General features: G+C 36.1%; 1 protein-coding gene across 6 annotated transcripts in view; it reads right to left on the bottom strand.

Annotated features, from left to right (window-relative positions):
* KIDINS220 (kinase D interacting substrate 220) overlaps positions 1–25,664 on the bottom strand; it is a 77,517-nt gene that overhangs the window by 5,771 nt on the left and 46,082 nt on the right. Inside the window, exons 23-29 of one of the 6 annotated variants that reach the window (XM_061354610.1) lie at positions 16,183–16,361; positions 14,648–14,874; positions 9,937–10,047; positions 8,994–9,050; positions 5,084–5,110; positions 2,085–2,225; positions 301–399 (exon numbers count right to left, since the gene is read on the bottom strand). In XM_061354610.1, coding sequence (XP_061210594.1) covers positions 301–399; positions 2,085–2,225; positions 5,084–5,110; positions 8,994–9,050; positions 9,937–10,047; positions 14,648–14,874; positions 16,183–16,361 — 841 coding nt within the window. The remainder of the gene's footprint in view (positions 1–300; positions 400–2,084; positions 2,226–5,083; positions 5,111–8,993; positions 9,051–9,936; positions 10,048–14,647; positions 14,875–16,182; positions 16,362–25,664) is intronic. The other 5 variants (XM_061354618.1, XM_061354628.1, XM_061354635.1 and 2 more) reach the window with 5 other exon arrangements.

The raw sequence follows: 25,664 nt of genomic DNA, 5'->3' as shown, positions 1-25,664 counted from the left end.
ATTGAAGGGAAAAGGGAACTCATACAGGAAAAAACAGATCTTACAGAAAGAGCAGGCAAAATTGCAGAGTTCACAATCAATTAAGATGCAAATCCATAGGCAACCAGTTCTTCATTAAAGTGCTCAAGAAAAAAGATAAGGTAACAAAATAATAAATGCATGCATGTTTTAAGATAATACTTATCACCTTCAAGATGATGATAACAAGAAAGAAACAGGTAGGGGTGGGGGAGAGAAGTTAAGGTTCATAATGAAAAAGACTAATTGATAATGACCTGATTACTGAAGAGAAAGTCTTACCATGCTCCTGAACAGGTGCCAGTCACCAAAATTCATATTCATCTCTTTTTTCAGTTCCTCAATGTTGCACTGAGCCAAGACACGGCCATTTATATTTGCCTAAAACAATAAAACTAAATAATGTAAATTACTGAAACAAGAATTATGGTGTGGCAGTAACAGACTAAAAACGTAATTAAAATTGGATATACTGATGGGCACTACTAGTGAAATTCCCCAACATCACTCTTTAGTCCAATCCTATATAATACATGCTTTTATAAAAGAATGTTTATCCATGATTGCCGATAGACAAGAAGAACTTATATGCCATGAAAACATTAGACCCATCACAAATGTGTACACGAAAAGCAATGCAATTGTATTCTATAAACAGACATATGGAAATAACATATCAGTGGCAGAAATTTTCACAGACAATAAACCACATTCATCTGCTTACATTTACCCAGACTCAGAAGACAAATGGACTGCAAACACCCAAGTATCTGAAGGTAATAACACAGTTATGTCCCAGGTACCATCTGACCCCTGGCTTGAGGCATCAAAGATCAAGTACTACTTCCCATCAAGTTCACACCCTGCATAAATGCAGGCTTACAATCCTCCCATCACCAGGGATACCTGGGGATAGAAGACTAGACTTTTATCATCATTTAGAGATCAACACGGAAGTGCCTAAACACCATTTATGTCAGGCATGTTTATATAGTGCTCAACTTCCAACAGTACTAGATTCAATACAGAACCCCTTTTCATTACGTAAAAATGATAAGTGTTTCTCTTTATACTATGCATCAGTGGACGGACAGAAGGTAAAAGAGGAACTGTGTCTTAGGACAGTAGCCACAAAATGGAAGACCCAAGCTGAAAGCTCTGCTAAGTCTGATAGATCTCAGTGGTTTTGCTCCCGTATCTCAGCAGACAGTCTTAATCAAACCAGGAACAAGACCAGGCTGAGCCATTTTCATTCTTCCTTTTCACATGATCTTGTAGTAAGAAATGTAAAAATATAAATAAGAGACATCTCATTAGAGATAACTGATGAGCACACTCTTTTAGTGCTCTAGGGCCACCAAAGCAACGGGATTTTTTTGCAGCTATACTTAATGAGCTGCAATCTGACATCCTACTTCTTACTTTAAGCGATATCACTGAAGCTTTTTCCTATGATAAACCTGTCTCTTAATCTTTGAATCAACAGCCTCCCTGTATTTTTTAAGATATGATGGGTACCAGGATAAAGCAAGCTCAGCAAAAACACTCACTAATGACAACCTTCGTATTTTTCCCTTCTTTCTTTGTGAAAGAAGCACAAAGAATAGTGAAAAAAGCAATAAACACAGAAATGATTCAGTGTTAATGTTTCTGAAAAATGCAGCAGCAGAAAAATGTGGTAAGAGATAAACGGAACAACTTCAATACTCATTTAAGAGATGTGCAAATTTCTCATGGGGAAAAAGATGTTGCTACCTGGATACAGAACATATTTGCAACCCTATTTAACATGGCAATTTTGAAACTGTTTTCTTGCTTCTTTTCTTACAATAAAGTCTCATCAGCACTTATATTTCTGGTTTTCCTCCTTGAGAGAGAGCATTTGCTCTGAAAAAATATATGCCTGTATTAAGTTGTCCTCCAAACTCAGCATGTGTAGAAGTTAGGATGCTGTTTTGACATCTGACGTGTTTAAATAAGTATTTTCAAGAAAAGAGGCAACTAAATATTTCCATGTTTATCTCAATGTTTAGGTACTAAACACATCAACGAAATTCAGCTAATACCTTTTTAATAGTTGCAGAGTACTGAGGTAACATGCTTTGGTCCAGACCATCTATCTGCTTTAGCTTCTCACACACAGCTTCCACACTCATTGTGCTCAGAGCCACGTGCGATACTCCTGCGGTCGACCCTGTGCCTGCTCCCTGTAATAAGTGAGAAAACGTGCACGTGAGATTTGTTCAAATCACACCCAGAATTTCACAATATACACTAACACAAATCAAGCTGTGTTCAACTACATTTTAAAATAAAGGGATGAGAATAAGAATGCACAGGCATTTTTTATTACTACCAAACTACCTATACACTGGCAAACATTTATTTATAGGTATTTATATGAGAAAAAAACACAGCATCCTGGGTCCTGCCTGAGAAAATAACTCTCTCAGTATTATTTAAGAAAAGCAGCATAAAAATCAGAATCAGAAATATTAAGTAAGGGTTAATCAATTTCAAGTGCACTTTTAATCAGTTTCCTCCTGATTTTAGTATTTAGTTTGGGTTTTGGTGGTTTGCTTTTAGGTTTGTTTGTTTTAATAATGCAGACACATTTTCAATTTTCCTGTCTTAAAAACTCCTGGTTTAGAATCAGAGATGACCTAAACCATAATTTCTCAGTTACTTGGATTCACTGGGTAATTTTAGCAACCTCCATTTTCCAGAGGTTCCTTTAGTTCCATTTATGCAAGATCAGCCAAAGAGCTGTGTACCACAGTACAGAAACACAGAGCAGCACCGCCACTGCCCTCTAAGATGCTATAAGGATGCTTCATATATCTCAAACTTTGGCAAGATCGAGGTAGAAATTATTCACAACTCAGATCTGTAACACAGAAGTTGTCCTCTTAATGTTGCCATCTTCTGGGAATTTTGGAGACAGCAAAACAAATGCATCAGTAGGCAGTAAGTATACTAAGACAGTATGTTCTCAAAACACCCAATTCTTCCTGGATGGGGACCTGTGCATTAAGTAGGAGCAAAGTGCAAAGCTCTAAACAGTTATGCTAGTGATTCCAAATTCCTAAAAGCAAAATCAGAACCATTTCTTTCAGCTATGAAATATTTGTATGCCCTCCTCCTGGAAGGACAGTGGCACCCTGTTTTTTTGCGAAAGTGAAGTTTGGGTTTCAGCACTGTAGGCCATGCACCAAACAAAGCTCATTTTAGGAGGATGCAAAAGAGCTTCTAAAGCTTCAGAACTCATCAGTCACATGCATAAACCCTGGGATGTAAAAGTGCATTTTGACTATCCAGAATTAAGTTGTATATACTCCTGAAATCACCAATGAACACTGGTTTAGTCACAATACCTTTTCTTTTTTTTTAATTTATTTAATTACTTCATAGTTATTTAATCTTTCAGAATATAAATGAATAGATCCAAATATATTGTTTATGAAAACCAAGGATTATCACACAGAATAGCATTAACTATATCTGAGTTTCCTAAGCCACGATATTTAAGAAGAATTTAGTCAAGTATTACTTCCAAGACAGCAAATCCAAAACCTCACTATCTACTACCATTTAGCCTCAAAGTTATTTCTAAGTTACTGTTATCAGAGATACCTGATCTGGGGAGGCAGGCATGCTCCCCACCTTAGCTATTCTGAGTTTCAAAATTTAGATGTTATTATATGTAAGTCCTCATCATTTTTCTGCCAGATGTGCTTATAACAGGCTCAAAACTGGTGAACTACCAACTTCATTCTAGAACATAACAAGAAGTTGTGGGGACTCCAAGCCTTTGCACACTTGCCTGAAAAAAGAACTGGGGAACTCATCTTTGTTCCTCTGACCATCTACATTTTTATTTGATGCCAACTGGATACTAGACAAACATTTTCTGGGTAGGCAGTCCCCCTAAATTATTGCAGAAAAATTAAGCATTATGATGCCACTGCAGTCTAGGCATCTAACTTAGGGGCTTGGTACTCCTGAGGACAAGACAGTTGCAGATTCTGCAATGTTAGGTGCCTGCAATATCTAACTAGTTATCATATTAAGCATCTAAAGGAGGAAATGTAGGTCTTAATCTGGTCTGATTTTTAGTACAGGTAAAATCTTTATCATCTTAAAGATACAAGCCAACCATTAAATGAAGATGACAGAATGAAGCTTCGCCCAGGAGCTATTTACCGTATACTTTTTTAATACACATTTGTATTTTTCCTCAAAAAAACCAAAACCTGAGTTTTTCTTCAGAATACCAGCTTTGTGTATTAATTCCCCATAGACACACTATTTACTATTGGTATGAGTTAGATAATACATCAATAAAGAAAAGTTATTAAGTTAATTCAAATCTTAATTATTTTGTGAAAGGAAGCTTATCAATTGAAATAAAAGAAATCATTATAGCTAAAATTACACTGTGGCACTACTAAAATAAATGAGCCCTAAGCAATGTGTGCAAGCAATTCCCTTAGTTCTCTGAATCTATTAAATACAGTATCTATCAGGTATCTACAAATAAATTAAAAGTTTTAAACATTTGTAATTTAACAGCTTTCCTTCAGATCAGAATATTTTTTACCAGTGAAGAACAAATCATTCTTTCTGCATGCATTTAGAGTTAGTTTAGAAACTTTGCTTTCTGTGTATTAAAAAAGAAACAGAAAAGCACTAAAATATTTAGACTATTTTTGTTAGTGTGAACTGTTTGAAATAGATGCACATTAATCCAAATCATTCTTTATAAAAAGCATTCTCTGAAGAATAAGTAATGTAATAGCTTTAGGGATATTGTCATCATGTAAGTGAATTAAAACTGTACTTAAACTGACACATTTTCCAGCCGTAGTGGTTTTGTTAAAGATGCTTAGAGAACATTAGTCTGAAAAGTATTTGCCATGCAAAAGCTAAAAGCAGCTTGTCAAAACAAACCTCAAGGCTAGTAATGAGCATTAGTTTACAGACAGCCCAGCATGAAGCGCCAGTATGATAGCTTCCAAAATGACTCTGAAATAAGGGAATGACAATTCACAGAAAGTGGCTGTACCTGTCTGTTTAACCCAGACTTACACAGCTTCGAGAAAAGGACAAAACAGAATGAAAGGAAAACAACAGCTTAAAGTGACAGCAGAAAGGTTGAAAATACAGATGACGTACTTTGAAGTAAACAGAGGAAATCAGTGTTAGGGCATAAACAGTATATTTTCATAACATAATGAAACATATAAGATAGACCTTCAGATGATACATTGAGTATATGCTATACAGATACTATTTACCTATGAGCAGACTACTCCATTTTGTACTTGTAAGAAAACAACACAATGTATTTTGCTTGCATAAAAGTTTTACATTATGCTTCTGATGGAAAATCCTGCTTTTAACCAAACATTCTATTTCAAGGTCACATTGTACCACCAATGGACCTCAAATAACTTTGAAAACTTAATCCATGTCAAACCCTGGGGGGAAAAAAAAAAAAAAAAAAAAAGGCAAATCCCCCCACTCCTCCATTTTCTACCCGGAACTGAAAAAGTACTTCTTTCAAGAGCAAATATTCAAAGCACAAAGACACTACATAAAAGCACCTGGAAAATCCACACAAGAAAACTCCCATGCCACACATTCTCATTCATGCTCAAATTTCTGAGAAGCACTTCCACTTTCTTAAATGAGTACTGTATGTGTGTCTAGGCTACATGCTCTGGGCCATGTCAGTTCTCATTCAAAGCACACATACTACATCTTAAGGTATTTTATATTCAGTGCAGTATGAAAAAAAATATTTAAACCAAGTAATTATATTGCAACAAGCTGCATCCTAACAAGTCATAATTAACAATGCAAACTAAAGCACACAATTAGGTTTATGACAGATACTCACTGCTAATGTTAGTCTAATTTCTAACATAATAGGGAGCACTATGAACATATATTGATAACGCTACAATCCAATGATAAACTCTTCAGAAGAGCACTCTAGAAGTTTCTGCAGTTCCTGTCAGAAATAATGATTTTTATAGTAAAGCCAGCAGAAATGAATGTTTGTCTCCATCACAGATGTGCAAAGGCCAACATATTAAGTCAATTCAGTTTTTGTTAGCAACTTCAGACAATACCCTGAAATGTCTAATCAAGCCTACTCTCAGTTTAAAGCTATTCCCCCTTGTCCTATCACTACATACCCTTGTAAAAAGCCCCTCTCCAGATTTCTTGTAGGCCCCCTTAAAGTACTGGAAAACTGCTCTAATGTCTTGGGCCTCCTCTTCCCCAGGCTGAAGAACCCCAGCACTCCCAGCCTGTCTTCACAGGACAGGTACTCCATCCCTCTGATCATCTTTGTGGCCCTCCTCTGGACTTGCTCAAGTAAGTCCATGTCCCTCCTGTGTTAGGGGCTCCAGAGCTGAATATAGCACTACAGGTGGGATCTCAGGACAGAGGAATAAAGAGGGAAAATCACCTCTCTCAACCTGCTGGCCACACTGCTTTTGATGCAGCATACAGTTGGCTTTCTGGGCTGCAAGCACACACTGCTGGCTTACGTTGAGCTACTCATCAATCAACACCCCCACATCCTTCTCCTCAGGGCTGCTCTCAATCCATTCTCCTCCCAGGCTGCAGTTGTGCTTGGGATTGCCCTGACCCAGGTGCAGAACCTTGACATTTATGTTTTGTTCCATTCAGTAAAGAGCAGTAAACTACAGTCTAAGACAGACAAGTCTTAACATCAGCAACAGAATCCAAATATAGAAGGTGGTGTAAGTCATATTCTTGATACAGGATGACTGCTCACAAAATATTTCTGATTTCCACTAAGCTAGCCTTCACTTATGCTGATTTTACAAGACTAATGATTAAGGTCTGAAACTTCAGGACTCGGTCAACTCCAATATCAGACTGACAAGAACATAGGGCCTTAACTAGATCATGTAACATCCTTGACACAGCTCTGTCAGCTCATGCAGTGATTAGCAATGACAAGCTGTATAAAAAAAACTGATACTCCTGACAAAACTGGTGTTCTGCCCTGTAATACGTAAATATTCAAAATAATAATTATTCTCTATTTTACACACAACTAAAATTGTAACACTTTTGGCTCCTTGCCAGCTTTGAATGACAGACAGTTTTGATTCTACACGCTCCTCTTGTTTTCAATCACCAAACCAATTACACATCTTGGTGTTCATTAACTACTTTGTACAGCTTTTTAGTTTATTTCAGTACTTTGCATGCCCCAATCCATTTAATAAATAAAAGCTGTATCATTTATACAGTAGCAATGACCCATCAATTAAGAGCTACCTAAATAGCTGGATACAATTACTGTGCCCATCACCTGTGGAGAATGAAAGGTCCTAACTGAATATGATACTGCTTCTTGTCACAGATATTTCAATAAAGTCTACAAAAGAAGTGGTTTTAGACAGATGAAACCCTGATGAGGCATCCTGCCAGGCACACAGAATACCACACCCTTAATAACAATGTTCTTGACAGCTACCCAAGAGATTTCAAAAAATGCAAAGCTTAGATTTACACTGTAGGTTAAATATTGCTAAGTCTTGGAAAAGTGTATGATCTGATGTGCTGTGCTTCACAGATTGACTGTAGTATAAATTAATCTAAAAAACAAATCTAATAAAATTCTCCATTATTTCAAACAAAGTTTCTTTTTAATATTCTAAATCCTGTATGTTCTTACCTACAGCCAGTAGGCTACGTAACTTACATGAGCCTTTTAAATTGCCCTTTGAAACCGCAGCCTATGTATGCTTAAGATATACACACAGAGCAGCAAGAAGAAGAGCAACCAGGTGCAGGTCTGCTGGCAGAGCTCATTTACTAGTTTGCCCTGAGACTAAATCCCACTCTTCCAAGCTTGTGTCCCTTCTCACACTCACTATTATACTTTAGTCATCATTCTACGACTTTCTCAGGAAGTAGTTACTTTTTCCTCACTGACAAGCTGCAAAGGACTGCAAAGATAATGGGATACTGAGATAATGAATCAAACACAAGGGAGGCATCAGCATCTCCAAAAATGTACTACAAGAAAAAATGACTCCAAAGTCATCCCTTCACACGAGGCAGCTAATGACTTGGGAGAAAGAACTTCACGGTACATTTTCCATTGCAGCACCCATATGTGGCTGCTCAATGACAGCTATATGCAGTTAAACACAGCTTTGGAATTTGGGGTGGGGGGGTGGGGGGGTTGTTGGGTTGTTTTTTTTTCCACAGCACAACAATGGAAAGACTTTTGTGCAATGGTTTATTTGAAAAAAAAAAAATAGCCAAGATCAAACTACACCTCTTGCCAACATCTATTGGCAGCAACTATTAGAGAAATAAAGGCAATGATATTAACCTCTTTGTTTTGGTAACACAGCATGATTTTCCACCAATTCCCACAATTAGAGTTCAAACAGATACCCGTAAAGATGACATCTTTCTGTAAATCCTTAGGATAAACCAAAAGCAAGTTATGGAAAAGGTAGATGCTAGCATTCTGACTCAAGAATGAGCCTGTAACTGGCAGTTTTATTTTTCTTTTTATTGAGAGTTGCTTTATAGTGTGTTAACTGCAATAGCTTTATGTCACCAGAAGTAGGGATCAGTTGACTAAAGCAGAGAAAACATAGATACTTCTAAAATCTAAGCGCTAAATGACCAGCTGTCATTCTTCACTCTAGCTACCACAACACTCTGTTTACTGAAAGCTCCACCACAGCTACTGAGAAAGGTAAGGGGAAATCTACAAAGAAAAATATACATAAGTGAAATATTAGCTCTTAAATTCATTCATGAACTACATTAGTTTTCAACTACTCTATTTGCCCACCAAAGCCACTGATGCAGTGTTAGTGAACTGCAGTTACGATTAATGCAGACTCATTACTGCTGAAAAAGCAATGAGATGCGAAAATTTCCACACCACATGACTACTCATTTACCATTGAGGGGTCTGTGGGAGAAGGAAGCCCCTCATCAGCATCCTCCTTGATAACATCCTAACAACAACAAAATATCATGGTTTGGGTAAAATGATCAAGGGCTCAACAAAAAATATGAAGCAAACGTTAAATGAGAATGATCTTGAAATACATAATTCAACAGAAACATTTGTTTTCTTCAAGTGATTAAACATTCTACCACCTTTTAAATAGCTTTGCTCATTGTATCAATATCCTAGAATTAAAGTGATCGACAAGTGAGGCTTTTACTTTTTTAGCTTTCCTCATCTCTTAATTCCATCTGAACAGCCATCTGTTAGTAGAATAAATACTGTTAAATAGGAATTTTATTATTTTATAGGAAGCTAGAAAAGTCTGCTCATTTTTCCTTTTCAACTGGTAAAGCTGAATTACATGTACTTGCAAAACCAAGCCACAACTGATGCATACTTAAAATATATTTTCACTAAAATGTATTTTGTTTTACTTAAATATTTAAAACATTCATTTTAGCTTTCTACTTTGGCCTCCCAATTTCTAGTATTCTTTCCAACATTAAAGGATGTCATTTTATTATCTCTGGATGTTACAGCATTTCTATTATTAAAAAAATTGAAGATAAAATTACAATATTGCACCATATCAATTTATTTACTATAGTACAGTTGGCATTTTCATCAAAACATTTTCCTGCCAGTACTACAGGTCATACTCCTCTAATACTGACACTGAGATGTCAAAATCGGCTTTCCTCTGTGAGGAATTTCTAAAGTTAAAACAAAATACATTTTAGGTTACATGTTAATAACACCTTCGTTTAAAATATTTATAATACAGAGCATGTACTTGTGTAATAGTGAATCACCATTAATAACCTTCATTTTCATTACTCACTATATTTATTGTCTAGGTTAGTATTTGAATTATCCTTCAAAATACTTACTAGGCCATTGCTCTGATCTCTGGACAAACTCGTTTTTAGTGGTGGACGTGAGATGAGATGAGAACTGCCAGGGTAATACCTTGGCATGTAAAGATATGGGGCAAAGAATGGCTATGGAAAAAAAAAATGTAACAAAAAAGGGACAAACAATTACACAAATCAAAATGTAGTAATAAAATAAAAATTATTTCAACAAAACACATCCTTTAGTTGAGTTTAATAAAGTGAAAATAGCAATTACTAATAGCTTGTTTTACGTTTTGCATTGAACAGAATTCAATCACAAGCTCTGGAGCGAGTTCTTCAAAATCCCTCAGCAACCAATCCCCTTGTACTCTCCCCATGGGTTCTCTGGCATTTTTCTCTGGAGAAACAGGGTTGGAGTGGATTTGATAGCTACACTATAACATCTATTTTGAATATGGGCAAACGATAATTTAAAGACACTTCTGATAATTCTGCTCTTTCTGACATGCTAAACTCAAAGTCAGATGCTCAGTAAAACTCAGAATGATTCATAATACCCAAAAGAGTTGTTAAAAAAAAAAAAGAAGTGTGATACATAACAGCACCACCAGAACTTCAGATATTTGTGGTCACCAATCTGAAGGCTTCCACCAATACCAGATTTTATAAATCTATAAATAGATTTTCATAGCAGACAATATATGAGCTTCGTTTGAAATACGTTAATGCATATTGTTCAACACAAACACCATTTTAAAAGGACAACGTTAACTGTTATAAAACAAACATAAAAAAGTAAAACATACATTTTTCCCCACAAATATCAGTACATTCTTATAATGATTTTTAACTAGGCACTTCTTTATCCTTTTTTACTAATAAGTTTTGAGAAAACAAACACTATCCAAGTTTCCAGAAGTCCCATCAGCACACTACTGTAAAGGGTCCAAATGAGAACTTAAAACTTTTAATAAAGTCACTTCTAGAAGATAGAGAGATCTCAGAATTTCGAACACACTTCCATTTGAAGAAATGACTCCATATGCTCCCATCTTTCAAGTGCTAAACCCAAGCATATAAATACGTTTTTCTAAAATTCACATGCTACCCACTGGCATGCAACGAAACGTGTGTATTGTGTGCATAGACGCATGAGCACACATTTGAGTTATGAACCTTACGAGTAATGCAGTTAAGAAGTACAAACTGCTTGTCCAATACTGTGAAATTTTGTTTTAACCTATGAATTTGAGTTTTCTTTGAAAAATCTAAGATTTTAATGTCCTTATCAATTCTCTTTTAAGGAAATGTACTGAAAAGCAATAGAGTCTTTAGACTTTAGAAAAAGCAAAATTATAGCATTCATTGCTTTCATTTCATTGTGCAGTTATGAAAAAAAACCAACCCCAAACCTCCGCCCCAAAACCCAACCCAAATGTACAAATCTCAAAACAATGTCTGTATTACAGATTTCTGATGCTTCTATACACAGGCATTTTCAAAACTGCATTTTCCAGCTATTTAACAAAACAGAATATATTATTTGGCTTGTGTTTCTGCACATGACAAGATTCTGATTACCCCACTGCACCACATTCAGTATAAAGAACTTTACGACTCAAGGACCAATCTATGAGGGAGGAGTACAACTTGTGGAAATAGTCCACTTCGGATTGGTCAATAAGGACTAAAAAACCCCTGCGTTCAGAAGCAGCTAGAAATGAACTGAGAAAATCAAGTCTTAACTCCTGCATACAGCAATTACTTAGATGGCATATGCTACAACTATGAGCAATTTATGGAAAATACAAATGGTTCTATAACCTTAGCTGCTAAAGGGAGTTTCTCTGCACGCTTTCACACAATTACCCACAAAAATTTCATATGCTTTTACAACATATGCAATTACATGATATGCATTGTAACCATTAGCCTAAACGGGGAAGTTTCGTTTCTTTTAAATAGTTAGAAGAATCAATACCTAGCCTTTTGCCTTACAGTTATTGGTTAGCATAGAGTGGTTCAGAAAAATCACAGATGTAAAATTATTTCACTGCCAAAAGGCACAGATTCTGTGGTATATTCTGGAAATTAAAATCTATTCAGAAAAAGTTCTAGAGTATTATTTCTAGAGTAATTTAATACCTCAGTTTTCCACTAACAGCTTAAACTGCGTGGAAACCCCCCAAGCATGAAATACTTAATGATCGTACTGCATTCGAGTACCTAGCTCTCACTGCAAAGCCTATCCACTGAAACACGTAGCGAGCACCTGTTTGGTGGTTGTGAGTCATCAAACTACAAAGCAATGAAAAAATACTTGGCCAATAGGCAATTATCCCACAATTCTTTCATAATTTCTAATTATGCCTTGAGCCCACTTCAGCTACTCCACTGTTTCCCAACTGTGGGATTAATTCTCTGTTACAGCCTTAAACTCTACAGACTCAATCTTCATTTGAAGTACAGATATCATGAAAACATGAGATCAATATAAACACATGTTGAGCATAAGCCAGTGTAGAGCTGCTCTCCAAATCTGCAAATAGGCTATAAAATGTACACGTGGTGTTTATTATTTTTCCAAGACATCAAAGAATTTGCTCAATTTGGTCCTCTTCTGGAAAAAACAGAAGTCTTCACACACCAGAATTTCTACTTCCCACCCAGGAAATCCCACTTAGACTCTGATCGTCCCCATAAGAAGTATGATCTCCACAAAGATCCATGATAGTAGTGATTTTGAGAAGCTGAACTTGAATCCAGCTTGTTGCCAGGCCATTAGGCAGTGGTAAAATGTGCATGTCCAGTATAGCCTTATACTGAGAACCAAAGTGCCACGCTGAGAAGCTGGTAAATAGGACTATTATCTTTCTTTCACAGCTATACAGAGGGAGAATGGGGTTTTAACCAAAAATCAATAGATTATGTCACTGGAAGCTAGCGTAAGGCCATATAAAGAACAAAGGAAAAACATGCACACATATAAAAAAAAATAAATGAAAAAAAAATGCATTTCCTTAAAAATATACAGTTGTTTTCCCCAGCAGCTCAAAGGCTTTTTTCTTAAGCACAACCTAATGCTTAAAGACAGCAGGACAGGAACCACTTACTGGTCAGAATAAGGCATGTGCCCCCAGAATTTAAGAGCATTTTTGCATAAGACCTCAGGCATTTCCACAGAAGCATTTGAACCTATTATGCTGTGTCATACAGGTATATGACCAACAATACCTCTCCCAGAAACTTCTACTGGGGAGAACCTACTCTTCAGTTGCTGTTCTTTTTATAAATACCACTGAAGGAAACAGCCTTTCAGTCTGAATTTCCTACTGTTATGTAGTTTTCATCACTTAGTATGTGACAGTCATGACCGTACCTTTATGACTCCAAGGTAGTGAATACAGCTCTTTGTCCGTATTTTAAAGTGTGAAACACTACAACCAATTATACCTTAGAAGGGCAGTATAAAATTTCGAAGACAAAGGCCAAACCAGAAGTATTTTAGTCTTCATCAGGCAAAAAAGAAAGCATGCCTGTAAGCTTGTGTATGCACTTGGTACAAACAACTTGATTGGAAGAACAGCTTATGACTCACCAATAACTGCTTCTGTAATGCTTATTAGAGCCAAAAACCTATGCAAGTTTCAACAATGTATCACCCCATACTTGTCATGTACAGTAACACAGGCACAAAACCAGAGCTGCCACACAGTACCTGCATTCTGTATAACACCTACTTTAACAAATCTGAGCTAGTATCAGCATAAAGATTTGTGTGGCAAGCATTTATCTGTGTTGGACTACAAAGTGTATGTCTCAAAGTTATTTTCAACAAAACAGTATATTATCACTATATTGAAGGTACAGAAGAATAATTTTAGAACAGATGGCTTAGAAAGCGTTGTGCTATGTGTACTCTTTTCTGCCTTGGTTAACAAACACTGATTTAGGAATAACTCCGTTTTCTTTCCAGCTTATTAACTTAAACATATACCTATGGTTAAATCTACTTGAAGTTGAGACCACTTCCCGTACACAGAAGTAAGCTACGGCTTTTATCAGATTCCTACTTTTTTCCCCCCCGATTGGACTGCAGAAGAAAAGTAAAAAATAAAGTGTAAAAATACTGCATATATCCCACAAAAATAGAAAGTTTAGACTCAATCCGATTACACAGAATTTTCAAGGGAGCCATGTCCAGGACTTTGTTTTCAGAGGCTCACAAATAGCTCAGAAATGTACTTTTAATGCAATTTTTGTTAATTCCTTTAAACTAGTGCAATATTGGTTCAGGGAAAAGATCCCAGAATAACTTTAAAAAGACTCAAAAGGGAAGACAGACATACATTCTTGTGATGTAGGCCCCCACTTAAGTTTCTGTGTGTTTTAACCAAAGTCACCAAGAAAAAAGGCGGGATCCCTTCCAATGTCTGTGAGCAAATATGTGAACAACTGAGCACAGTTCACCTCACAAAAATTGAAAGAAAAAACCCCAACCTGCTATATCCTCAAGTGAGCAGAGTCTCAAAATGATCTGACCTTTTTTCCCCATGGTAATTTGTTTGCTGGTGCAGTTCACCACATTTCTCCCCCAGACTACAGTACTGTGAAATTTACCAACTTTTGGACTTTTCTCCATGCCTAAATAAAACCTGCATGTGTCTTTTACTATTTTATAGATGACATCTGCAGTATTACCAGATTAAATCAAAAGAATGTTAATTGGTTCTCGATTATTTACCCGATTGTAAAATGGATGCTGAGGTCCCGTCATACCGCTATAGTAACTGCTGTGAGGTTGAGGTGATAAAACTCCACTATTGAAAGGTCCATTGAAAGAGGTTGTAGAAGAGCAAGCTGAGGAAGGCTGACTGAACAGAGAGGTTGCTCTAGCAGGTGTCTCGTGTAAAGGCAATGTGGGATAAGGAAGTCCTCCAATATTCATTTGATCTCTTGCAGCACGAACATCTGAAAAGTAAGAAAGGTAAAAGAGAAAGAATTTTGCTTAAGTATTTGAAAAAGTTTTGATTTGTTTGCCAATTCATTGCAGCACACTTTTGTGTATTTAACTCCAATCAGAACTCATCAAGTAGAACGTCAAATGCCGTTTGTTGATTTCTCTTGAGGATCACATCTACACAGAAGGCTTTAGGAGACTGAGAACAATTTATAGCATAAATTTACGTAGCATATTAAACACCCCTAAACATCCTCTCTCAGAGAGAACATGTTACAAATCCCAGCCCAAATGGGAGGAAATGCAGGAATACATCATGCTAAGTTTGTCTCTGATGTGCTAGTCAGATCTGTACTGTTTCTGTAGAGATTAACAAGACAGAGTTTTTGAGTGCAGTCAGGCTACCCCACGGTAGTTATCAAGTGCAGAGAAGGAAGTTGAATAAAATAACAAAACAGATTCCAGCTGAGGACTGAAGAAAAGTGTCATGACAGAAAAGACAAGCAAAAAGAATCATTAATTCCATACTTCAGTTCCCACCTAGAATACTGACTTGACTCATAAGAATCCTATTTTAAATTCCGTCTTTCTTCATAGCTTTAGCATCTCTTAACAGGCAGAAATGTTAGGATGCTTTACCCTTACTCTAGAGGCAACTGCAATCCCTAAGAAGTGCCACAGCATGCATCACATCAATCCACAATAGCAGGGAGTGCTCAGAATATTTATTGCCGAGCAAAGTGTTTTTCTGCAGAACAGCATATAGCTGAAACTGCATTTTTTGAGAATACAAGCAAGTACAGAGAACTGTGTAACAATCACTGCACAATAAAAAAAACACTCACGCTAGGATGAATCTAAATATAATACTATAGCAGGTGAAAAAGTAACTCACAGGTACCAACTGCATGGGTATCTAGTAGGATAAACATCCAAATGGAGATGTTCCACTTTGTTTCACTGGCTTTGGTTCTACAGGATCTTATGGGTGCTATTCAAAACTGTAAACAAAGATCTGGAAGCCAACTTGCATCTGTACTATTAAAATGTGTGTTGGTTTCCTCCTTCTGCTAAAGCAGTCTTCAAATCAAAAAGAATGAATTCCTGCTCCAAAAGAGAAGCTTTAGTCTAAGTATGATCTGGCCTTTACAGCAAAGCTACTAAGTGAAACTGAATGGCCTGTTACTGAAGTAAAATCAGACAATCCACCGGACTGATTTGATCAACAAATCAGGATTCTGTGTAACATGCAAAGTAGCTCTACCTAAAATGAAAAGAAATAATAATGTCATTTCCCATTTATTTGAGAGGGTACTCACCTGCAATAATTTCTCGTAGCTTGGGATCTAAGTTTACAGTACATGGCAAAAATGTTCTTACATCACGTGCCACAAGAACAGGTGTTCGTGAAGATAAAAACACTTCAAAGTTCCGTATATCTCCATCAATTTCAAGTAGAGGTTCAACATCTTTAGTTGTAGGGATATTCTTTGAAATTCTGGGGAAAAAATTACATATAGCAAATGAGATTTATTAGAGTATGACTTCCATTTGCATAGTGATACTGAAGGGTGAAATACTAGCCCACTTGCATCCATTCTCTGTTCTCTAGAAAACGAACAGAACCCATAATGAGCTGCACTGTCTGCAGAAAGAACAACGTAACACTTTTTAACATGCAAAAAACCTCAAACTGATAAGTAATCTGATCTGACTGCTTCAGAGAAATCTCAAAGAAGCCCGAAGACTGAATTCAGATTGAGAATTTATATATCAGCAACATCAAATCTCTATAAGGGGAAGTTAACATCTGTCAACATTAACTTCAAACATCCATTCAAATTCTGATACCCCAACCAGAAATTCCATGTTAAAAAATCTCAGTCTTAAACTAACACTTCTTGTAACAGGAACACTCAGGCATCTTAAAGATTCATTAGAACACAAGTGTGCGTGATTTCATGGTAAAAAGTGGAAAACCAACTGTCTGCTTCCAAGTTATTCACCTTCTGAGACAAGAAGCCACTAATAGAGAACAACAAAAACAAGGGACATGATCAATATAAGGGACTGCTGATACTATTGTCAAGAAATGGTGGGGTTTTTGTAAGAAATATAATAAAGGAGAGTGGTAGGAAGGAACAAGGAAAAGGATTAAATGTTAGCCTTGTGGAAGTTTATGAAAAGCTCCTACCAAATGCAACTGATGAAGACTGACACTGGGTCAAATGGACCTACATTATTTGACATGTCACCTCACATCATGATGACTGGTATCTCACCTGATACTAAATGAGAAATTAATAATCTAAATCAAAGATTACTAAAATGAAAAAATGTTTCTCACACCCAGTACAATAAAAACTTGAACAGTGAAGGAATGCACTAAGAATGGTTGACATGGTTATAGTAATGACTATAAAGTGACCATGACAGCACTCTAAGTGGATACCAGTGAAGTAACCATGCTGTATTTAAAGTCAAAATAAAAAAAGTGTTATGAGAAAAGCAAGACAAAACAAAACCTTTATATAAATATAAAATTAATTAATGGTCTTCCCCAAAGACACATTATGATCACAGTTCCATGAAAAGTGGAAAGGGGTGACTCAGCATGGACACATTGACTGCACTTTGAGCTGCTGTAACTTGCTAAGAAGTTAGCATAGCACAAAGAGTCTTCTCCGATTACTGGATAATTAAAGCAGCTGCTAGTGCTGTCATGGGGGAAAGGACTGCACTGACGCACGGATGGAGGGAGGAAGGAGCCCCTCATGGACACTCAGTAATGTATCAAAGTGCAACCAAGAATCTCTTACATTAAATAAATACGCTCTGATGCGTTCATGGAGAGAAAGAAAAAAAATTCTGGTTGTAACTGAATTGTATTTTTAATACAGCTAATGAACTAAGTCCATCATTAGCTAAACAATCTTACCGTGTTTCACAATTTGTTTTGAAAGCAACCATCTTTTATCTTTATTTTTAGATCCTCCTTAAAAAGTAGGATTTTATGTACCATGGGATTACTTCAGAGACAACACTTTCAGATTTACACAGAATATTTAGCATTTAATGTTAAAAGAAAGAAAAGAATTGAGGATCAATGGTTATCGAGGCTAGATATTTGAAGTAAGTGCAACTCTTCCACATTAAAAACATATCTTAACTGTGTGTTAATATTTTGATCTGATCTTTTAGGACAGTCTTGTCCTATACTAAAAGTAGAATTAATAAATTCCTATAATTATACCAGAAAATATCTAAATGGACCATGTACCTAACAGATGGAGGATACTGCCATACAATGTTGTCATTAGCATTATCTATGAGTAACTTTATTCACAATGAGATGTTACTTCTACAGCATTGGAAAATGTAACAAATATAAAGCATAAAGGCTTATTCTAACAAAGGTTCTGATCTTATAAATCATTATGAGATGTCATCCGGATGGCAGTGGGATTATCCACTCTAGGGAAATTATTAAGGCTTCACAGGCATCAGCCTTAACAGAATAAAAGGCGGTGCTTCTGTAAGAAGACAAACTTGACACCCAGAAGTAGGTTAGTTTCAAAGAACAGAAACCAAAACCAGTTTGTTTGCCACCACTGCTTAAAGAAATCTAATAGGAGCTAAAAGTAGTCCTCATTTCAAGGAGTGAATGGAAAAAAAAAATAAACAAAACAAAAAAACCCCGAACATTGGCAGGATCAAAGTAAAACTTGTGTATTCAATTGAATCTGAGAATTCTACATTTCACATTAATATTTAGCTAACTCCTAGGTTTATTTTGTCTTACAGAAAACTGTGACTAAATTGACTGCAAATGTGTATGATTTTATTCAAACATCAGAAATGTGAAAAAACCCCAAACCCACGAATGCACACTTTAGTTATATGTATTTACTGTGAGTATTCTAGACAAGTGTTCAATACAGGCATAATTAAAATTAAGTCACTTCTTAAGTCAGGGACTGAAGAGTTAAAGAGTGGCCTACTTCAGCACTTAAATTTACAAAATAAAAAGCCAAAAGAGAATGTGACATAGATTTAAATAAAACACACAGCTGATGAATCACATGAAACAAATTAGCTGAATTTTAATGCCAGCTCTACTTAAGTCTGAATGCGAACAGTGTTCTGAATACGATGAACAAAGCTACTGTTCAGAAGCCAATAGCCCACTGCTGGTGTGCAGATTGAAGTCTCTATTCTAACCTCCTGAGCTCAATGTCTTAAACTACGCCTTTGAAAGAAATATTTATGTAAATGATAATCTTTTGGCAAAGAGCCACAAAAATCATATGTGCCTGTACTTCTCAGATAAAAAATTAAAAGGTTGGCATGTAAAGTACTTTAGGAGCTACTTTTCTAAAATATAAGCATGTCGATCTAAAAATAAGCACTGTGAACACCCTATTCTCATTTTGGGGCTAGATTTTCCTGAGGGAGAAGAATTATTCCTTAAATCAGAAACATCAAAAACTGCCAGTGTTACAGAGTGTCTGTTTCCATGAAAAACTACTTGCATTTAAAAGGAATGAGCCCAAAACAGAATATTACATTGACAGAAGAGAACCTAAAAAATTCATTCTACTATTCTGCACATGTCCTTTCCATGAGTAGCTAAAATTAAAACCTGCTTTCTGTGTGGATTAAGTTATATTCCAACAATGATGGATTATTTCTGTGTTCTTTTTCCTCAGATAAAAATAATTTAGTATAAGTACATACACATCATCTTATCTTCCATTCAAGAGACTGTAAATTTGCTCTAAATTTTTTCCAGTTTATGTTCATCTTGCACTCTCTGACTGACTTGGAAAATAACCACCATGGTCCAAGAGTGGCTCCAGCACTAAATGTTGCCAGCACAGTTTAGAAGATGCTTGTACATGACACAGCTTACCTACTCACCACCTACTGCAGGAGATGGTTGCCACCACATGATGCAGTCCTTTATCACTCATAGAGGTGATGGTAAAATGGCAGTAGCATCAACTACCTTCATCCATTCACTGTGGGTACAGCCTCTCGACTCACTGACTTGAGCTCCTGGCTTGAGCTAAAACGTGCCTTGTGGCTGCAAACTACTAGGCTGTTTGCTATCCCTAAACCTGCTCTCATTTTCCTGTTTGACTGCTGTAGAAATGCACCCCTTGCTAGCAAGGACAACACCCTGCCTGTCTTGCTGTTGTCCTCAGCTCCCAGCTTGCCTTCTCTCATGGAGCAGCCTGCCCTGCAGTCTTCTCTCCAAGCCTCCATACTCTGAAGGGCCATTCTCCCTGCTCTTCCCAAACCTCTCTCCTTGAATGAAAAAGCAAAGAAATTCTACAAATTACTCTTCGCAAACCTAAATACTTTTTTTCCCCTCATATGTTTTACAGGAGCAAGTAACTATGTGGACAAGAGTCATTTAACTTATGCACTCCATAAAAAGCAACAGACCTAATTAATGGTTATTAAATAACAAAGCAACAGAAGGTATAAGCATAAAGGAATGTTTTATATATCACACACCTTTTAATTTTTTCTTTCCATACAGTTGAAGGCAAAAGTGTTGCTAAAAAAAATAATGTCTCATTAAAAATTACACAAAACCGTATTTTCTAAGAGTTTGATACTGAGAAACAGAAAACTAAAAATCTGGGACAAATATTAATAATACAGGCTTTGCTCTGAAGTTATTTATCTCACTCTTCTCATGTCTGTCAGTATAGTGACAATGCATCTTTCATGCATAAGGGTGCATTTTTTTCTGGACTAAAAGCTCTCACACAAAACGCTCCAGAAAATTTGCAGCACTACCAATATGTAAAGAATAATGCTGCAAATACTGTTTCAAACTGAAATTTGCAACAGATTATTTGAAAAAGAGTATTTTCTTATGTACACACGTATAAAGGCAGGAATAAAAAGTCATCACACACTCAATATTAAAACATAAGGGAATCAAAGTTTTATCTTAATAAAGACCAAAGAAAAGAAACCTATAGTTTGATATGTCTATCTAGACAAAATTAGAAACCCCTCAGTGCACACTGAGCCGTAGAGACTTCACTGAACAGATGCAGCAACTATCTAAAAACTCCTATTAGCATAGGTATCTAGGAAAGCTTGCTTTGCAAAACTGACTCTGTGCATTCAAGTTATAGCAGATAAAGCATTTCTTCTGAGTGTTCCTGCTTTCGATCATTTCAGAAAGAAAAACCATTCTGATCCTTAAAAGATTGGTATTTATTAAACTAATCTCCCACACCCAGCATCAGGTACTGTCACTGAGCCATATTAAAAAGGCCTATTTTTAATGCAGTTTTCCAGAATACACCCTACACTGGCATTCTTTATAATTAAAAAAAGTGTTAATACAGTTACAAATGCTTGGATTCCTTCACAGCTCTGCAGTGCTATTTGCATTACAGAAGGCAAAAGAATTAAAAACAAAAAAAAAAGCTATTTATTACACAGATGGAAAAAGCAGCAAAACAGAGTAGCACAGAAGAATCTAAGACTGCTCAAGGGTGCTTTGTAAACAATAATGTAATTATGTCCCACTAACTGTCAAGCTCAACAAGATCACTCACACAAGTGAAGTATAAGAATACTGTATTATTCTGTTTTGGTATTTCATCACTGAACGTCAGTTACAAAGCTACTTTATGACTATATGCAGAAATTCTTTTATTCAGTACTTGCATCTGTAGGACTTCAGAAATTCAGCATGTATTTGCAGGTCCTTTAGCATCAGAAATGACCATGGTTCACTCAAGTCTCCAGCACAAGATTCTTTTCTGTGGTATTTTATGGCAAACAGGTAAACCTCAGGGCCTTCTCCAAAAGTCCAAGGAAAACACTTCACTAACAGAAGCATGAATTCTACTTGTCAGAGTAAGTCAAAACTAATCTGTGTTGCAAATGCAAAACAGAAATGGAAGACAAAAGGTACAACTGCTATACTACATTAGCTTTAACAGGTTAATAACCAAAATTCAAGTCAACCAGTACCAAAGACATATTACTATCTTTACACAGCATTTGAAATACCTGATCTATTCCTTATCTTGCTTTCTGAAGCAGCTTCTTATGACAAAGTTGACCTTAATGAGACAATTTCATGTATGCACACAGGAGCAAGTCGTTGCAAGAATACTAGAGCGTCAGCTTCCAAAAGAATCTGATACTGTATGCTACTGCTCAGTGGTAGGCTTTTATGGCAGTAAGAGGCACTGGTCTTTTCTGAATATAAAGCAAGAATTTTATCTCCTTTTTTTTTTCCTCAGAGGTAGATTGTGTCGCATTTATCGTGGGGTAAGAGCCAGGATATGGGCCACTAGCAGTACGCAACCAAGAGATACATTTCCAGCTTATTATCTTACTTGACAATATTTTCCCTCATTCTCAGGTTTTTAATAAATATTCTACTTCTGACAAAAACATTCAGCAGACACAAAAAGCCACCATCTCTAATTTTATTTCCGAATTTCATCAATTCCCCAGAAGCACACAAGTCTCATGAATAGACTTACAGAGGTTAAAGTCTGCTTCCCTGAAACTGTTCATAGTGTTGCTAAAATCAAAGTTTCTGTGTTCTACCCTAAACTAGTATCAACCAGTAGCGCTTCAAGAGATTTGAAATAGGCCCAGGTGCATTTTTGAGAGACATCATTAATGCACATTAACTATACTGTAAGCATTTAAACCTACCTGGAACATATTGCAGAAATATTACTGTAACTCCATATTACAAAGGTAACTAAAAAAGCTACAAATATTCCTCTGTCTTGTTATGATTAGCTCTTGTTTCAAGCCTTCCCCCCCATCCCCAATACCTTTCCATCTGAACTTCCTTCTTACTTGTCATGCCCTCTGGTATTCATTTTACTTCTCTTTTATGCCTTGCCTCATGTAGGTCTACTTAGTAGACAGTTGGGCAACAACCCCCTACTCCCAAACTAGTATGTTGCCTTTTAACATTGAGACCACACTATTAGCACAGTAGGAAACATAATAAATTTATGTGCCTTGCGCTTAAAGTAGGAGGCAATAAAGGGAAACTGGAAAACAAAAAGCAGGTTAAATATTTAGAAGCAATGCCTCACTGTGAGGTCTACAAGAATATTAAATTGTCTGCTTAGAGGAAGTGATTTATTTAAACCTGGCCTGGGCAAAAGATGATTGCAGAGAACATTATAACCAGAGTGATGAATGTGGCACCTTCCACAGCTTTTTCATTTCTATAATCACTGAAGAGCTACACTTCTTAAATTAATACATCAATAGATTTTATACAACTTGCAAATCCCTCAAAAGTTAATTTCAACCTTTTTATTAAAAGGTATTTAAACAGTGTCAAAACTGGAATTAACATAATAACCTTCCAAAAAGTTACATTTCAAATGATCTTGCTCAATTTTAACATTGCTGGAGATTTGCTGAAATCATGTAACATACTTTTAAAAAAGAATAATTTAATAGATACTCGTCTAAAGCACTGTAATGAAAAAGTAGACAGATAATGCTTATCTTCAGTTTTTATTTTATTTCTTTTCTTCTTTCTTATGTATATTAACAAAAAAACCTCAAATGATTTAAACAAAAGGTTTTAGCTCAACACATAATTGCAACAAAATTACAATAATTGTACCAATTAAAATAATCCTGAATGAACAGTTTGTCATCTTAATGTTCCAATGGTTTATAGAAGGATCTACTTAATTAGCTGAAATTGCTTTCCAATGTTAGTATCAAATGTCATTTGTTAAAAGTTGAACGATTTCGAAAATAATTTAACAAAGCAATTTTACTAAACACCAAGAACCAACATTTTCTTTTCAGCTGAATAAAGCAAGCAGATGTGTCATCAAATTGCTATAAAAATAAATGAGCCTTTATATGGGGAAAAAAATAAATTTTACTACTAGTGCTACAGAATCCTATTTTCTGATTTTTATGAAATAATTTTTTTAATAAAATAATTTCCTATCATTTATACCTTGGTGGTATTTTTAGGACACTGTAACTACACCTTCTTAAATTGAAGTAGTAAATAATGAAGTAGAAATATTCAACTGTACGTGAAACAGAAAAATGTTTCAACCTAACAGATTTCCGAATTTGATTCACCACGGGCGTATAACACAAAAGACCCAAACTTATCAGTAAAACAGCCACCAATGAAACCACACTATAGAACTCCAAATCTACAGTTATTAACTGCTGTTCCACTTGGAGCTAAAGTAGTTTTTACCAGTTTAATCTGAAAAAGTAAAAGATAAGAAATGGAGGATGAGTTCTCTGGTAACCCAAAATTAAGTATTTCTCTGGTTACCATTGCTAGAAGTAACTTTCTGTGGTTGCTTCCAAGAAAGATTAACGTCATTAAAAAGATCAGGGAAAAAGGCAAGCAAAATTACATACAGTGCTGAAAATGGAAAGACAACATCTAGAACTGAAGAAATTAAGAAACACCAGCACTTTCCATCACTGATCAATCAGAGCAGACATCTTTCACAAATTATTCCTTATACTGGTGTAAGTTGCAAAATCATTAAAAAAAAATTATAAAAAAATAACTGAGTTATGGCTATCTGAGATCCCTTAGCTCCATACACAAAAAAGAATCCTGAAGAGAAGAAAGCTATTATGTTATTCTTCTATTTGATGTGTTCTGTCTTGGCATGTCATTTTGCCATTCAATTTGCCATCCATCATAGGTAGCCATGCATACATATGTGCACAAATGCTTTACTGCAGAGGTTAAATTAAGCCCAAGTGATGGATAAATTATATGTTGCTAAGTTTTAAATAATGGTTACTTACAACTCTTGAGGAAAGCACAACCATTTTCTCATCCTGGAAGATATGATCTCCTTTTCTTTAAAAAAGGAAAAAATAATCGGAGAGTTAAGTTTCCTTATTTCCACAGTTTCGTTTAGCTTCCCCAAAAGCATGTTTTCAAGGAGATGAAGTGTAAATGGGGATTCTAATCTGAACAGACGGCTCATGAGAGTTTCTTCTATCCTGAGCCAAGCTCTCATGTTCTAATATTTTGAATGAATATGTAAGATTAGTCATGTCACAGAAATACAGGGACCAGCAACTATTGCCTGATATCCTCATAAAGAACTGATAAGCTCTGTTTTAATGCATCAGTTTGAGCAAAGCCTGGGCAAAGAATGACAGGTAGAACTGTTCCTCATGATATCTAGCACAAGCAGAGTAACATCAGACCTAGCCTCTCACAGCTTTGCCAGGTAATGGCTAGAATTATATTCAGAAATATACAGAATATAGATCCTAATCCCGTAAGAGGACAATACTATGGATCTACCTAATTGCTGAGTGAATGTTCTATCCCAACAGTATCCAGATATGATCATAAGGAAATTCTCATGGATTACTGTCAACTTCCTGTGAGATTTTATCCCAAGGTGCTTTGCATAACAGGCAGGTCATCAAATTGTTCTGGTAGCCTGCAGTGTGTTCCCTGTCATTTTCTTTTCAAAGGCCAACTGGAACTTTATTACAGTGGCCTGCCTAGACAACTCATCATTCTTACCAGAAGGTTCTTGCGACCTGCCATATAGCCTGCCCCAGAACTTGGTATAACGAATTGAAACACATCTATCTCCAAATTAAAGTAGCCTTTGATTCTGCATTTTGTGCTGAACCTAGTCCTTTCCTCCTGCTGCAAACATGCTCAAACTATACTTACTTGTTCAGGTTTTTTAAGGGCTTCAGCTACTTCAGGATCCTCAACAGGCTATACATGCAAGGAAAGCACCATAAGACTCAACTG

Source organism: Neopsephotus bourkii, unplaced genomic scaffold, assembly GCF_033783945.1.
Source record: "Neopsephotus bourkii isolate Nb327-2 ecotype Australia unplaced genomic scaffold, CSIRO-AGI_Nbou_v1 NB_74, whole genome shotgun sequence".
In the NCBI taxonomy this organism is placed as follows: Eukaryota; Metazoa; Chordata; class Aves; order Psittaciformes; family Psittacidae; genus Neopsephotus; species Neopsephotus bourkii.
This window is presented reverse-complemented; position numbering and strand designations above follow the sequence as displayed.